At 35.6% G+C, this 17,735-nt stretch overlaps 1 protein-coding gene across 4 annotated transcripts in view; it reads right to left on the bottom strand.

Moving 5' to 3' along the window:
* The window catches only part of FBXO38 (F-box protein 38), a 65,769-nt gene that overhangs the window by 17,147 nt on the left and 30,887 nt on the right, over nucleotides 1-17,735 (bottom strand). For all 4 annotated transcript variants that reach the window (XM_037801046.1, XM_037801047.1, XM_037801050.1 and 1 more), the window contains 7 exons: nucleotides 16,907-17,000; nucleotides 15,532-15,662; nucleotides 11,787-11,957; nucleotides 9,991-10,133; nucleotides 8,872-9,085; nucleotides 3,345-3,464; nucleotides 1,380-1,559 (listed from right to left, as the gene is read on the bottom strand). In XM_037801046.1, the coding sequence (XP_037656974.1) occupies nucleotides 1,380-1,559; nucleotides 3,345-3,464; nucleotides 8,872-9,085; nucleotides 9,991-10,133; nucleotides 11,787-11,957; nucleotides 15,532-15,662; nucleotides 16,907-17,000 (1,053 nt within the window). The remainder of the gene's footprint in view (nucleotides 1-1,379; nucleotides 1,560-3,344; nucleotides 3,465-8,871; nucleotides 9,086-9,990; nucleotides 10,134-11,786; nucleotides 11,958-15,531; nucleotides 15,663-16,906; nucleotides 17,001-17,735) is intronic.

Here is a 17,735-nt window from a genome sequence, read left to right as displayed (position 1 = left end):
AACAGGAAACAAAGTACACTAATTTTCCTCAAGTATAATTGGGGATCATATCACTCATCTGCTCAAAAATTCTCTATAGTTCCCTGGTGCCTACCCAGTTTAAAATCTGAACTCCTTAGCTCAGACTTCAAGGCTCTCCATGATCTGATTTCAATGTCTTTCCATTACTGTCCCCTTTACATTCATTCTACACTCCCGCCCAAACTGTTCTCTGAATATATCCCTGCCTTACTACTTCAGGACCTTTGTTCACAGCAATTCAGCCTCAGATCTCTGTTCAATCTCTTTTTTTCCCCACCTCAAAGCCACTGTAGTGCATGCCTTTACATTATCCACGGTTTTGACCTGACTTCAAACAGACCTGGAGGTTCCCAAGAGAAAGATCATGACTTACTGCCTGTATCCTTCATAGCACCTAACACTTAACCTGGGGCACAGTAAGGCTCAATACTCAAAGAACATATATATATATGAAGAAATACTAAAGTTTTATCTGGCTGACGGAGGATCTAGTTTCTAAATTCGGAAACTGAACTTTCTAGGAAACATTAGGTTAGTCAGCTGGTCACATTAAACTTCCTAAATTTCAGTTTCTATAAAATTTCATTTCAACCACAATGTACAGATATCTGAATTTCTTAAAAGAAATAAAATAGAAATTGAGTAACCAGTCTAAAGAACTGAGCCTTCCATACACAGAAGTGTATGTATAGTTCAGGTATAGTGTTAAATGTATAGTGAACTTTCAAACACGCTAAGGAGTAGGATAACAAAGGAAAAATGAGTGGACAACTTCAAATAATTCATCTTTTGCTAAAAGTGGTAAACAAAAGGAAAGGAGAAACAAAGGAGAAGGATGAACCTAAAAGTTAAGAGAATTATCCTTTCTTATTGAGGCAAATGGCAGAAGGCTGTTGCCAAGATTTAAAGGGAGGTAAGGGATTATAAAAAATGTATTTAGGGCTCCCTCAAGCACCAAAACAGCCACCAATATTCACTAATTACAATCGGACAGATTATCAACTAAGCAATGGCTCCTTTTCCCTTGTTCTGGATTTTACTCAGCAGTCATCACAAACCTCTGACTAATCCTTGATACCTTGAGGGCACCACTTCCTAGAGTCTACAGTGGAACTCACGATCTTTGTCTTCTCTTCCCTGAGCCCTTAACCCACATTTCTGCTGTGCTACTCTTGGCCAGGAGAGCACCACTCAGATTCCCCTCTCATTTGGGTACGTCTTCTCTTATCTTTGGTCACATTTCAGAAGGAATATTTTAAATGCACCACAAGTTGTGGTAGGGATACATTATATAAAGGCCAAGTGTGTCAGTTCTCATGATTTTAACTAAAGAGTCAGTGTAAGACATAATCTCTCACCTGACAATTCCCTGGACTGCACTGATTCTCCGATTTTTTCTTCACGCTCAGAGTAACGCTGAGCACCATTCTTAGGAATCCAGACTTCTTGGAGTTCCAGACTATCTTCCTCATCGTCACTCTCTGAATCATGAACAGTAATTGGGGTTGGTTTTACTACACGCTGAAGACCACTGGGTCCTAAAACAAAAAGCATAGGCCTATCAATTACTTTTGGCACAAGAAAGTGTCTCAAATAACTGTTTCCAGAGACTTGGGATTACAGAGATGATTTTGCTCTGTAAAGCCATCCTTATCATTCATTTTAACGGAATATGTACATGACAAGATACTGTGAAAGTACATTAACTCTAAAGCATTAAATAAACATTAAGTATGATTAACATACCACCCAAATTTATACATTTCCAAGGGAAAATTAAAATAAGAGATCATATGGTGTCTCCCTTCAGGAGCTTTCCTATTTCAAAAAGTCTCGTAAGTCATCCTAAGATAAATTTATCATAATGATTTTTTTTTTTTAACAAGCTAGGTATTTTCCTAATTTTGCAAATGTATGAACTCAAACTAAGCAAATGAAGATGAACCTCAAAAACATATGGGATGCAGTAGCCTTGACTCTTAAAGACGATTGTGTAACAGTGTAGCTTACAATGGGTGACAGTGTGATTGTGAAAAACCCTGTGGATCGCACTCCCTTTATCCAGTGTATGGATAGATGAGTAGAAAAATGGGGACAAAACCTAAATGAAAAATTGGGTGGGATGGGGGGGATGATCTGAGTGTTTTTGTTTGTTTGCTTGTTTTTTTATTTTTTATTCTGATTCTGATTCTTTCTGGTGTAAGGAAAATGTTCAAAAATAGACTGGGGTGATGAATGCACAAGTGTAAGATGGTACTGTGAACAGCTGATAGTACACCATGGAGATTGTATGGTATGTGACTATTTCTCAATAAAACTGAATTAAAAAAAACAAAAACAAACAAACAAAAACATAGGATGGGTGAGCAACTCTCTGAAATCTTAAACTAAATATAGGTCTATCTTGTTGTATGTAACAGACACCTACTTGAAAGGCTGGATGCATATTTCATTTTGGTTATTTGAGTACTTATATTTACGTAAAAAATACTTTTATCAGTTTGGCAGCATACCTTGCAAACTTTAGCTCTTATGAAACAATTCTCTGACCAGTGACTAAATATTAGCTTCATCAATAAAATATAAGATCCAAGAAACCTTGTCTGTCTTTTCCCTATCAAATTACACAACCCCTGGCACATAGTAGGCACTCAATAAATATTTGTTGAATAAATGACTGCATCTGTAAGCAACTTAAAGTAAGGGTAGCTAGAGATATTTTCAACTGCAAGACAAGCTGGCATTCCAATGTACCAGAAGTCAAGAAACCTGAGTTCTCATCTCTGTTTTGCAATTTGTTCACCGGCTGAGCAGTCTTGAGCAAATCTCTCAAACTTTTAAAGGAATATTAGTTTCTCCAACAGTAAAATGAAGGGTCATATTAGGTAATCTTTAAGGGCTTTATGACTTTATGGCCTGCCGTTAAGTGAGCCAAGGGCAAATGGAGACTAGATCTTGGCCCATTTTCTAACCAGGTTGACCTCTCTTCTATTATACTCCCACCTACTGAATTGAAGGGAGGGTGCGAGCAGAACATTTAATCAGGTCATTTATTTTCCCACCAAAGATCTGAGAGCTCTCTTTTTCTACGCACACCTGGTGGCCATAATAGAAAGAGCAGTTGTTACCACAAACAATCAAAACAAACTTTTATAGGATATACATTTGCAGCAAGGAGAATACCAACAATATATTACAGGCTTCAATAATGAATATCATATAATAACACATCATTAGCTGTAAGCTCAAAAATCAATCATTCTCAGTAATGTTTTACTTTCTTCATTTCAGAACAGTGAATGTGGGAAGAGTCACATGATTACCTGCTTGTTCTTCATCAACATCCACAGGAACAACTGCCTGACTCAGAGCTGGGGTCTCATTTTCATTCTCAGCCACCACCTCTCCATCTTCTTGCACTATGTCTTCCATCTCGTTCAATGCTTAAACAAAAAATAAACAGTCAAAGTACAAACCCCAGGAGGTATAAAAACCAAACTGACAGGCAAAATTGTGGCACCTCTGAGGACTAAAATGCTTCATGGTTGTCAGACCCACTGTAGAACACTATACAACTGTGCTTCATTGTAGAGACAGTAGTAAGAAATGTCCAATTTTCTATAGAAGAGGAAGTCACAGATGGGAGAGGATAACTTGGTGGGGAAAGCATAGCACTATAAGATAAAAGCAGGAAGAAAGGCATATAGCCAAGAAAAGAAAGCACCATGTTCATCGCTGGAAATGCTACCAAGGGACTTTTCTGTCTCCATCTAAGCTATGTGCTAGAAAGAACTTTGAGGGGGACAGTGCTTAGAGGCACTTTCCTGACTCCATCTCAGCTACCTGCTGGAAAGTAGTAAGAACTAGCAACCGGGAGACCTTGTAGCCATCTTACAAGCAATGAGTCTTATAGTATCTGCCAGCTAAACCAGGATGTATTGGATAGGCAAGCTCAAACTGTACCTTTCTCTTCCTACATTCTAGAGGCTATAGTATCATTTTTTGATTAATATATGACAAAGATTATTAACAAATGTACCAAACACATTCTTAACATTTTAACATCAATCAAATGATTTATTTCCATCAAAGCTTTCACTACAGTTAACAGTGCCTATTAGTGAATGACATTTGATTTTATACTTACATTATTTTAGAGGATAAGGTCAGTGAACAATTTCAAATTAATAAGCTATAATCAGTTTACTCTATCTTCTTAAGATAAAAGGTCACTTTCCCAAAATGACTCTGAATAAAATAATTCCTGGCTTTACAAGCTTTTTACAACATTAAATCCAAACCTTCCAGTCAGTTTTCAAGGCACTTAATCCAGTACTCTCTTACTACCCAAGCATCTTCGACTGATCTCAGTTTGAGTTAGGACAAATATCAGTATTATCCTTCACATTTACCAGTTAGGCCATAACCTAGAGAGCAACAGAGGTTAAATAAGTCTACCTTGTTCACCACTATATCTCCAATTCCTAGGTGCTCAATAAGTATTTGAGTGAAATAAATAAAAGAGAAAACAAGATCCCTCTCCTGAAAGAACTACAGAGGATCTTCTTAAGAGACAAGAGAAACTCATACAGTTAATAAATAGGCAAAATATGATTAAGCCAAATTGACAGCATTCAGATAACTGTCACTGGAATATACAGTGATGAGGTTTGAGATTTCAAAGTGAAAGTGGGATTTGCTTTGGTCTTAAATATGCACAATAGTTTATTCCTCCTTCTGCTCAGTCTCCCCTCCCAAATCCTCCCAGCTCTAAGCCTGCAATACCAACATTTCTTTCAGGGCCAAAATGAGAAATGACCCTTGTCTAGAAATCTTCCATGATAAAACACAATCTATTTTCTTCTTTCATTCAATCCTTATGAAAAATTATGAACAGCTGCTAACAATTCTATGTCAGGCTCTATGCTAAATGCTTTATTCTCCTCACAGAAACCCTATAAGAAAGTTACCACTAGCTTCATTTGTGCAGTTGAGGAAACCAAAGCTTAGAAAGGTTAGTAATTCACCCGATCACACAGCTAGCGCTACGATTCACACCGAGGTCTGTTTCTAGAACCTATTACACTACAGGAACTATGAATAGACAGGCAAGTATAGTACTCCCTTTTCTCAAAGAGGACACAGCAATTCCAGCAGGCATACCAGGCACAAAAATAAGATCAGAATATATTCACTACATGCTAGAACAGTGCATAAGTGCAATGAGAACAAAGGAGCATACAATTCTTCTGTTGGGACAAAGTTTCACTGAAATGACATGACATTTCATATACTTCCATACTAAGAATTATATTACATTTTTCAGAAGAGTAGTACAGTGAGACTATGTGAGATACTTAGGAAACTTTGCTAAAGAGCTTAGAATTGTTTCCTGTAAGCAGAGGGGAACCACAAGGTTTTTATGCAGAGAATGGTATGAAGATAGTACATTCATGTCTGTGTGATAAGGTTTTCCAAAGCTGTTAAGCAATTGCTTTTAGGTTACCAGAATTATCTGTGGAAATATTTAATATCCCAAAGTTGTTTTAAACATTATTTTTCCTTGTATTCATCTTTGACTATTTATGGAGCACCTACTAAAATGAGCTTGTTACTGTTTTAGATGCCAAAAAATAATGGTGAATATTCAAGATCCCTATTTTCATGGCACTTTAATCTACTACAGAGAGGAAAAGTTATGTCTGATAATAACGTCTTACATAAAAAATAAAGACTGTGATGTAACAAGAGAATGAACCGGTGATGCTTAAGATAAGGTGGTAAGGGAATTCATCTCAGAGATTAACATTTAAGATCTAAAAGTCAAGAAGGAGCTAGCCATGCAAAGATTACGGGAAGGACATTCTAAGAAGAGGTTAGTGCAACAGTAGTTAGTGTAACAGTAGATAACAGCTTGGTATGAAAAGGTATGGTGTGTGAGGTGGGGAGCAGCACAAGAAGAGAGGCCAGATCATGCAGGGTCTGACAGCCCCAGTGAAGAAACTGGATTTTATTCTAACACAGTGGAAAGCTTCTGGAAAGCTTTAAATAAGAGAACAGTACATTTTAGTTTACATTTTTAAAAGACTACTCTAGAGGCTCTAAGAACTGATTTTAGCAGGGCAAGAGAGGAAGTAGGGAGACCAGTAAGAAGCCTATTAAAACATTTAGGCTTGGATTTCAGCAAGAAAGGAGAGACACAGATCAGGGAGACATTTTAGAGATAATGAACAAGACCTACAAAAGGACTGAATAATGTGGAAAGCAATCCTTTACTGTGGGGTAAAGAAAAAAAGGATTTTGTCTCAATATGTCTTCTTCAGTAATTAACTAGGATGGTGGTGTCTTTGGGATAGAGAAGGTGTAAATGATTTTTGGTTTTGATTTTTTGTTTCAAAATATTTTATCACTAGGGCAGTACAACTTTTTCAAAAGAACTTTAACTTACATAATTAGGTAAGCTAACTTTTAATTAAGCATCAACATTTGCCAAATGTTTTATTTAGCTGAAATTTTACTTCAGTTGTAAAAAAAAAATTCATAAACATTAATGGGTTTGAGCTATTTTTAGATATATTAACTAGTCTCTTTTCTTTCTATTCTGTTATAACCTGAATAGAAATTTTATCACTTTCATTAGTCATTGTAAAATAAAGGAGAACGCATTGCCTTTTAACAATACGATATCCATGCAACAATTGCTAGTGTGTGTGTGTGTGTGTGTGTGTGTGTGTGTGTGTGTGTGTGTGTGTGTGTGTATATATATATATATATATATCCATGTACATATATCTTTTAATTGAAAAATACAAATAATGATAATGCCACCCTGGAGAGAGATGTGGAACGTAATTTTTTTTTTTTTTTTTTTTTTTTTACCAATCTTCATTACATTTCTCTACAAATGCTGCCACCCTCTTGGCATTCTTGTTCTTCCTTTTGGTCAAACTTAATTCTTCAGACTTGAATTTATATACTGCTCATTCCTTCGCTTCTCAGCATTTGAATGTATCGTCCTTCTAGGTAACTACTGATCCTTTCACTGTAATTACAGCTTAAGTCAAATAACTTTTTCTACAACTTGAATATCTAAATTATATGCAAGTCTCTCATCTACTGAAACTACATTTGTAAATCAAATTTTAGTAGATTTAAGTTTCATCGTTCTCTTAGGATCAAATACAGAAAGTTCTTGTACACACATTTTTGTTCTTGCTATTTCAATATGTAATTGCACAACGGAAGGCATTTTCCATTCTGTACTAAGAAGCTCAAGGCCATGTAACTTTCCAGTGGACTCTGTAGTACTTTCAGCACATCAACTTCAACCACAACTAGGTTCACAGAATTGGGGCAGTTCTGCACTGCAATTGTTCCAACAATTTCCTGTGGATGGCGAAGTTCAGATACTTATGGTGTAAGTGACCTGTACAATGTACAAAGATAACAGCCTGGTATTAGAGGACAATGGGGCAAAGAGATGGATAACTCTGCAAATGCTGGTTCTGCACATTTGTGTTTGTTTTCATACTTTTGGGTGAGGGTGGCAGGAAAGAGAGATTTTGCCATTCTAAGTTGCAGATTCCTAGAAGTACCCAGGTGGAAATGAAAAGAAAGAAGCTAGATATACCTGCAATTACTTCAAAAACTAGAAAGACCAAGGCTAGAAATAAAGATTTGAGATTCATTAGCATATGGTTGGAACTAAAATCATGAGATTGAATGAGCTTATCTAGAGAAAATGTGTAGAGAGAAAAAAGGAGATCCAGGACAAAAGTGGAATAGAGAATGTGGGGCAAGCAAAGAAAACTGAGGTAGGTCCAAAGAGGAAGGAGAAAAAAGAAAACGTTTTCAGAAATACCAAAAAAGTGGGCCACAATGTCAAATGCCGCTGAAATGTCAAATAAGATGAAAGGGAAAAACAACTGCTGGCTTTGGGAAGACAGTCCCTTATGACTCTGCCAAGAGCTAAAATTGAGAGTAAGGAAATGAAGACAATGCCTAAAGATGATTCTTTGGTCAGGGTGATCCTAAAGGAAATCATGCTCTATACGACAATATGCTTTCATCATAAAAGCAGTTATATAACATCAGGGCATCCTATTTCTCATTAATTATTATACTCAAGACGATAGGGGTAAGGACAACAACAAGGAGATGTCTAGAAAAGATTCTCTTTCCAGTTCTTAAGGGTTAACTGAGAAACTGGAAAACTCGGTAAGGAAATAATGTCACTCCATCCTTACTCATTAAAAGAGGGGCAGACAGAGTCTATGAGCATGTGGGTTGGCACACAGGAGGTGTTCAGTAAACATTATAGTGGATGGATGATTACATAACCAAACCCAACAGGTCTTTATTAGCTCATGTACTTAATCTGCTGGGTGGTTGTAAAGATTAAATGATTAAAGGTATGTGAAAGGTGTCCAACAATGTCTAGCACATGGTTGGTGTTTTCTTTCAGTCTTTGGAACATTCAAAATTGGTCTCCACATTCATGCTAAATGTACCTATCCACTGGTCAGGAAGGTATTAAAAAATGCTTTTTCTATATCCTGATTGGTTAAGTGTCAGTTAACCAGGTCTCTACATATCCGAATCCCCATGGCACCTATCACTCCTTCTGTAAATACCCTTATGAGTTTTGTGAATAGAGGTATCACAAGCTTGGCTTTCAAACAAGCAAACAGGAAAATTTCACTCACCCCTTCATCTGCCTTGTTAACTAGCTGCCCTCAAAGTGGAAAGTGACAAATTAAAATAGGGAAAGAAGGAAACAGGATACAGTCAGAGAAATAGCATCCAAAGTAAAAATCATTTCTACTGGAGCTCACAAAAGATCTGGGTTACCGTCGGCTGCAAACTGCTGCTCTCCTGGCTGTAGGTCTTGCCGAAAATCATTCTCCTCATCTGAGTCATCTGGATGATGGTGATTATTGTCGTGGATATTGGCATTGTTATTCTGGGCATTATTATCATTGTCATTGTTAGAGTTCTGGTTGCTAACAAGGGCAGAGGAAACCCCAATTCCTGTGCCTGCACTCAGACCAACTCGAGCACAGCCCTACGGCAAGACCAAATCATGTGGTTATTAATTTGGGTTAATATAGAACAACTTGATTTTTTAACAACCCTTTCTTTCATCTTTAAATGAGAACTAATATTTGTATGGCACTTTATTTGTCAAACTTTCACATACATATAAAGGATTTCATTTAGGGCTCACAACACTCCAGCAAAATAAAGGGTTAACAACCTTGATTTACAGATGAGTAAACTGAGGTACACAATGGAAAGAGATTTTTCCCAACAGCACACTGCCAGTAAACAGTATATTAAGGACTTGAAAGCCAGTATTCTGACCTTGACCCTGAGTTCCCCACTATACTGCACTGCTTCAACAGTGGAAATGTAACTATTAAGAACTGACAAGAGAGAACATAATTAGTTGAGGCATTAAGTTTTTATGACCATGAAAACATAAAGATCTATCTGTTAAGAAGTACTAAAATTACATTTTTTACAATTGGGCAACCTCAGATTTCCCAGGATATACAACTGAATAGAAAACACAGAAGCAAAATTAGACATTTCCAAAATAAATCCCAAATACTTATTTATATTCTGGGTTCATTAGAATTTTAATCTCCCAATTACTCCTAGTAATAATTTTTGTCTTAGCTCAAATTTCTATCCTTACCCTTATCTTACCTTCAGTTTACAGAATTGATGCAGACAGCTTTCCATTTACTTTTTCCTTTCCCTTCTCTGGAGACCCCTTAATGTTCCTTTACAAGAACACGAGGCCACGCATTACTACAACTTTTATACCTTCACTGAGGCTGGTAGTAAACAGTCTAATTATAAGACCATAAAAGCATATTATTGAAACAGAAAAAAATACTTAGGTTGTTTTGTTTTCTTCCTTGAGTATCAAAATAAACAAAAATTCTCTCAAATGTGACCTACTTTGGGTGGTTCACGAAACATGTGATCCAGTGAAATAAACTCCAGGCTGGGCAACAATTCAATAAACTGGCCAAAGGAGTCAAGCTTTAATGCATGACAGCGCACCAGGTTGATATCAACCAATCGAGTCCATCTTGAGTGGTCTGTCAAAGAAATGACATGGCCAGAAAGAGTTTAAGTACACTTGCCATTATTGAGAAATTTTGCTGTAAGTCACAAAGATTTTCAAATCCTTTTCCTTTAAATAGTTTTCCCTTGTTTCACGATCTTTAAAACTTGATGAATCTAAACTATGATGTTTTCCTTACCTAATTCCATTGTGAGAACTAGATGACCTGAGAAACATTAAATTGAAACCAAGTCAGCCCCGATTTAAATGTGATCCACTCAACACGCTACATGACTATTCAACAACAGGACACTAGTTAAAGAAATTATGGTACATTCATTTACTAGAACATAATACAGCTCTTTCAAAAGAATGAGAGCCGAAAATGCTTGCTGAAAATGGAAAGCTCTCCAAAATACACTTAGTGCAAAAAACAAGCCACAGAACACTGGATTTATAGTAAGATCCTTTTGTATATATAAATGATTTTTAAATGCTATACATGTATAGGCTGCGATATGCACAAAATAATTTGTCCAGAATAATATACAAGAAACCACTGACAATGGTTACCTTTGAGAAGAGGAGACTTTTTCATTTTGTACCTTTCTGTACTGTTTGAAATTTTTTATCAAGTGCATGTATTACTTTTATTTTTTTTAAGTGTTAACAGAAGTTCTGAGTGATGGGATTATAGGCCATTTTTTCTGTTTTGTTTTCTTCTTTATACTCTTCTGTACTTAAGAAAACAAACAAACCAAAAACCCAATAAATGTTATTTTTTACAGTGATCTACGCCTGCTAAGCCTAAAATTAATACTTCCCAATAACTTCTGGGTTCAGCTGGGCCAGGGACAGAATTTAACTTCAGGTGGGTAAGCAAAACGTGGGCCTTTTCTATAATAATTGACCTCAGCAGAAGCCCCACACTGCCAAAACGGGCCTGGAAACTGACTTTGTGAGGAGGTATAGCTTTCCTCTAAGGCAACTCAAACAGCAGAGGAGTCTGTTCTGCAGGTGCTAATGAAGGAGCTTTGTTTGGTTAAAGCAGATGCCACTTCTGAACCTGTTTAAAGTTTTATGTATTAGATATTTAAAAAGAGGCTTTAAAGCAGAAAATAGTATTAATCTCTCAGACAGAGAAATGAACTCCACCCATAAAGAAAAAATATCAAATGCAAAAGTCGTACTTCTGTACATGAGGATGGGGCAGGGGAAAGAAGGCCTGAAACACAGTTTAGGACTTCAAGTCAACAGAAAATCGCACCTTAGATTAATGTTTAATATATTGCATAACTAAAGTTTTTAGATATACATATCTACTTTACCCTTTCAGAAGTGTCATTTAGAAGGCAATTCAGGGAAAATGACTATAGTATCCTAGTTAACAATTTCTAACCTTAATTTTATGTGCCCTACCCAAAAAAGTAAACACAAAGAGCAAGGCACCTGAATCTATAACCTAGACAGTGCAAATTTCTAGGAAGAGAAATTCAGGAATTCAAAAATGCATCAAACATACTTCCAATTCAAGTTATCAAAGGGTCCCAGAACTTCTATGAAAAATCCATATAAAATATCCACATTACACATAATGGAATGCAATCATACCAAACACAGAAAATGGAGACACTCATATTATTTTCGTATTAGTAAAATATAGGCAGGATTTCTAAGTCTAGAGTACCTGAGATCCAACTGTATGGGTTATGTAGATGGGGGCAATTGTAAATTGCCAAATATTTGATACAGGAAAAAACCTCATTGACTGCCTTCATTCCTATATCAGTGATGATACCTGGATTTTCTACCACATCTGCCAAACCATATTTCACCAGATCTGCATTAGCCATTCTGCCTAGAAAGAGAAAACAGTTTCAAAAAGACAATTCTTAAGTCACAGTGTTGCCAATTCTTTACCTTAGCATTCAATATGATCATTTTCTATGATCATTCTGTATGATCTGTCCATCAAGAGTTACAGTTTTGAATATGGTTTTAGGTTTCATTCGGGTAGGTATGGTACCATTTTTTGCAAAACAAGAATTTATACAAAAAAAGTCAAGGGAGAGCTAATAGGAAAAAATTATTTCCGATTGTGTAGAAAAGAAAAAAGAGGAGAGCAAAAATTCATAAAGCATAACTGAATAATGTATTATATTGGGTCACACAGGTGAGGTTTTAGTTTCATCTTTTTTTTTTCATTTTTTTATTGTGGAATGTAACATATATACATAAAAGTGATAACTTTCCAAGTGCAATTTAACAAGCAGCGAGGACATTTCAAAAACATTATGGGTTACAGTTCCAGTTTCAGTTATTTCCTTATTGTGAATTATAACATACGCAAAAATGTAATAACTTTCAAAGTACAATTTAACAAGTAGTTATACAGGAAAATAAAATCTTAAAAAACACAACTCCCTAATATTATAAGGATCATGTTTTTTGAATCCGGTGTGGCCATGTGTAGGGAAGGGCAAATTGGGGAATTGAAATTCATTTTTAGAGCCCATGGTCTTGGTTGGTAAATATCTATCTAGACTCTGAAAGTGGACCTCTAACTCAAACACACCCTCACACACTGCCACTGGGCTTTCATTCCTACTGTCCTGCCACAAACTAGAAGGGGTGTGTGAAAATAAAAGATCATCCTAGATCATGCTATTAGGACACATACCTCACCCCCTGCCTTCTAGCAGCGTTTCTCCCTGCTTCTCACTCTCCAAGATAGTCCATTTAACTACGAGCTCTGTGAAGGAAGGGATTGTGCCTAGTTAGTTCAGTTATATCTTCAGTGTCTAGACCATGCTGGGCATATAGGAGCTAAATAAATATTTCTTGACAGTCCTTGCAATCAAATGACACAAAGTACAAAGAAAACAATGAGGATCTGGTGAAGTTGCCCTGGACGTTGCAGAGGTTACAACTTTGACTCTGAATCAAATCAATCAATCAATCAATTTCAAGCTCTTCCAACTTCACTTCCCATGTAATTCACAGGTATTTACTAGCATTTCTTGCAGATTTCACCTTAATCCATTCATCATGATTTAACTGAACTATTTTCTTTAGCCTCCTGGTTAGTTCCTAGATGAAGAAGACCCTTTTCCTGCCCTTTAGACTCAAAACAAAACTGCCTTCTTCCTTAAAGACAGGAAAAATCTTGAACTGACCCTGTTTCCTGACTCTGTCAGCAGAAATGCTCTAGCCTAAAATGACAAATTCATTTCCTGAATTCAGCTGTTTAAGACTACTACAGTGTTTCTCTCCTCAGGATTTCCTGACTGCTACACTCCCTCAAAACCCTGATGGTATTACATGGGATTCATTTTTGATACTTCTCTTCGGCCCATACGTCATCTGAAAGTAAAAGCTACCATTTACTGAATGCTTCCTAAGTATCAGCAATTGTTATAAACACATATACCATTTTTACATTGAGTTTTCTGAAACATGCAAGAGAAAAGTGGGAAATGAACTTAAACTCCATTTAACAAATGAGAAAACATGGACTTAAATAAATTGCCCATGGTCACATGATTAATAATAGGCAGGCCTCAATCCCATCTCTCTCCAAAGCCCCAGCACTAAAGACTACCCTACACATTACCAAAGTTTTTAATCATCCCTATCACATCACATGAAGCTCTGAGATCATAAATCAACTATTTGAACAATGAAGTCCTACCCAAATGGTCATTTTTGGGTCACTGATTTCTCTCACATATGTCATCCATATGGTAACCCACGTTAGTCACTCCTCTATACCAGACACTTTTCTTGTATTCCTAACAGCATCTGCTTTTCAGCACACCCATTTCCTCAATTTAGCAGTCTCTCTTTCTGGAAAGAAAGCAGGCAGTTTTATTTACCTATTCTGCCAGATCGTTTGTAACAAAAAATGACTCAAATTTTACCAGGGGCCATGCCCACCTTTTGGAGAGATGTTTCAAAATCTGAGAAGGGAGAAGACTAATTAGAAGAGCATAAGCAATGACCTCATTCCTCTCTAGATGATCTGGTCAGAGGGATACTTTGGCACCTATTTTGAAACACATAATCCTAAGCAATCCTTGGAGGAAGAGAGCAAAGTATGTATATAGGAGAAGCCTCACTTCTAGGAATGCATAAACTGCAATGAATATGAAAAGAATGGCTTGTAAAAAAGTCAAAACTAAGAGACTATTAAATATCAAAGAGACTATGAAACAAAGTAATGTTGAAAAGTATAAGATGATGGTAGTTAAGAAGGTGAAGTGATTTTTCTGGTATTAAAAATGTGTGTTGAGAGGAGAGAAACATGATAGGAAAATAGCTGGTTACAGAAATCACGCTCAAAGGCAATCCTTTCATTCTGATGAAACAAAAAAGGATTCATCAAATTTTTAGTTTAGGGGAAAAATGAAAATGATTTAAAAAAGAATACCAATTATCAGGCTAATAATTTTAAGTTACTACAAAGATATTGTAGAAGTACAGAAAATGTTAGCAATCTCACTCAAAACTAGAAAACCTTGATGATAAATACATCAGTTTTATACAAAATAACTAGCATTTAAGCTAGTTTGGTGAAAAGCGTATTTTTTTCAAAGCTACATAGATTAAAAATTATTCCTACATAAAATGATTGGATTTTTAAAAATAATCCTGCATCTGTATTAATGGAAAACTGCAACAATGAAAGTAAAAAACAAAACAACCATCTACAATGGAAATTGTATCCAATGAGAAAGTACCATTTGGTGAGACAGTGAGAGTTCAAGAAAGATCTGTTGCAAATTACATGGGAGAGAAAAAAATTCTTGCCAAAATAAAAACACATTGGTGGTAGAAATTCTCTTGTATGTCTGACTAATGCCATGAGGGGAAAAAATTTGAATAATGAATTAAAATACATTCAAAGCCAAAGGAATGAGTTCCCAGTTATAAACACTGTAGAAAATGCCATGAACAAGCCTTTCAACGGCAATCTTTATTAAATGAATATTGACCATTAGGTGCTCATACTATCTGTAAATTCCAGGCTTATTATGGAAATGAAGAGCATGGGCAATGAAAAGGACCTCATCTGAAAAGACCATCAAAAGCTTCAAGAAGTATGAGAGATCAAATTCAACAAATGGAACCAAAGATGACAGTCTGTGAAAAACATGAAGCTGAATGGAAAGAAAGTTGGACAGTAAAATGGAAATGATATCAAATGTAGATAGGATCTTTTGTTGGCATACTGTTATTCATTGTATTTTCTATAATATGTTAAAATCAGAAGCAATATGGGAAATCACCGACATTTTAAATTTAAAAGTTTCTTTTTTTCAAGAAGTGCAGGCAATTAAGATTCTAAGTTGTCTTATATTGAGGACAATTCCAGTCTGTTTATCAAGTGAATTTCCTACAGAAATTCTAGGGAATAAAATGGGATGTCTTACTTTGCAGCAAAAACTCATCTACATATCCCAGATGAAGGGTTTCAAACTGGGGGAACTCCAACTCTGCCATCTTTAGGGCAGAAAAGACACCATCTTTGGTTAAGGAAGGCTGGATCCGAACTTCATGTAACCTATGAACAAAGAGATACATGTCAGAGCAAAAGGAAAACTCTTAGAATCAAAGGCTCCTCCTGATGTAAGGCTCTGAAAGAAATTTATGATCTTGTGTCAACCATTTTCCCCCTCTCCATTAACAATACCAGAGATGTTTTCCTTAAAGGAGTATTTTATAAATATGGGCATATCTTAGGTAGTATATTGAAGCTACATTAAATAACAATGAATTACACAGTAAGAAGCTTATTTCCTTTCCAGTGTTTTCTCAGTCCTTATTAAAGTGAAGAGAGAATCTGAGTCTAGTGCTGGTATTTATTTAACTTCTTTGTTAATGTCCAATTTTAACAGAGTAGTTCTACAGTAGGCAACAATACCTTCCTGCATAAATTTAGAGAGCTTCATTTTCTTTAATTTATGTTCTTAGTAAACTTCTACCATTGGAAAGAGTTCTGTTTTTGAATATTTTAAAAAACAGTTCAAGTTAAAGAAAAGATTATAGAAGTAAAAGTACAGGTAGACCTCAGACATGTAAGAAACAGTAAATGTGGCATGAAGTGATATGAAGAAGTGGTAAAAGTATAAAGGTGTTATTAGGTCAGGATTTTGAAAAAGTTCATTTAAAACACTGACTTCTAAGTATCAAATATTATCACTGATAAATTAAAACAATTCAGTAAATCATCCAGAGATTGAGAACATGGTTCCTCAGAGCACTGCAGACACCAGAGCTTCAGTGCTGCACTTTCAGAATGGTCAACTCTTTTCTCTTACATGTGACTCCTCCCTTCCAGAGCTTGCTGAGACTGGAGTGTGGCTCAACTGGTCACCAGTTATAACAGAGACACCACTAAACGATATCCAACTGCTTCTTTTTTTTTTTTTTTTTTTTTTTTTTTTATTTGGTTTTTTTTTTTTTTTTTTTTTTTTTTATCATCATTTTATTGAGATATATTCACATACCACGCAGTCATACAAAACAAATTGTACTTTCGATTGTTTACAGTACCATTACATAGTTGTACATTCATCACCTAAATCAATCCCTGACACCTTCATTAGCACACACACAAAAATAACAAGAATAATAATTAGCCAACTGCTTCTTAAACATCATCATTGTATTTTAAATTTGAACAAGACATGATCAAACTTGATGCACATATACATACACACACATTCCCCCAAATTTTTGTGAAACAGGAAAAAAACAAAACATATACTTCTAGAACAAAAGACACAATATGAAGAAAAAACATACCTACGGGCAGCAGTGATGATGAGGTAACCAAGATCCACTTCAAGAGCATTTTTGCAAGCTCCCAAAACAATAGTGTGCAAATTTCTAAAACCACCTGGTTAAAGGGCAAAAAGAGCAGAATCAACAAGAATTTCTTTGAGCCAAAGCACTTTTACTTAAAGCCCATATTTTATATGCTGGTTATCTGTTTAAAAGTAAACCTAAGTTACTTTTACATTAGAATTAATATCTCAAGATGAATTATAACTACTATTTATCTCCTAAAAAGAGATGAAATCAAACAGTCATTCTGTCTGAAAATACATTCAGATGACATCTGAAAATTACTCCAAAAAGATTTAGACTCTTAATTTCAGAAAACCAGAAGCTCAAAACAGAATTGCAAAGAAGGGAACGTGCCACTTGCTGTCCAAATTTTGATCTTAACAATATATCATACGAAACAAGACCAGGACTACTTTAACTTCAATTGATTTCTTCCTATGTTTTTTGTAATCTTTATCTACATACCAAAAAAGTACACAGATAATGTACAGCTAAAAGAATTTTCACAAGAGGTTGATTTTCACTGTTCTTAACATATGTACATACAAACATAGATACATACATACATACATACATATATATATATATATATATATATATAAAAGATTGTAAATTTTCGTGAATGGCTTTTTTTAAACATCTCATTTATGAGAGTCATCCATGTTGCTGCATGTGCTTATAGTTTCTCTATACTCACTGCTGTATGGTATTCTATTGTATGAATATGCCACATTTTAATCATTCATTTCATTGTTGGTAAGCATGTGGGATATTTCCATATGAG

This window comes from Choloepus didactylus, chromosome 13 (assembly GCF_015220235.1).
Source record: "Choloepus didactylus isolate mChoDid1 chromosome 13, mChoDid1.pri, whole genome shotgun sequence".
In the NCBI taxonomy this organism is placed as follows: domain Eukaryota; kingdom Metazoa; phylum Chordata; class Mammalia; order Pilosa; family Megalonychidae; genus Choloepus; species Choloepus didactylus.
Note: the sequence above shows the minus strand (reverse complement) of the source record. Positions and strands in the feature narration are given on the sequence as shown.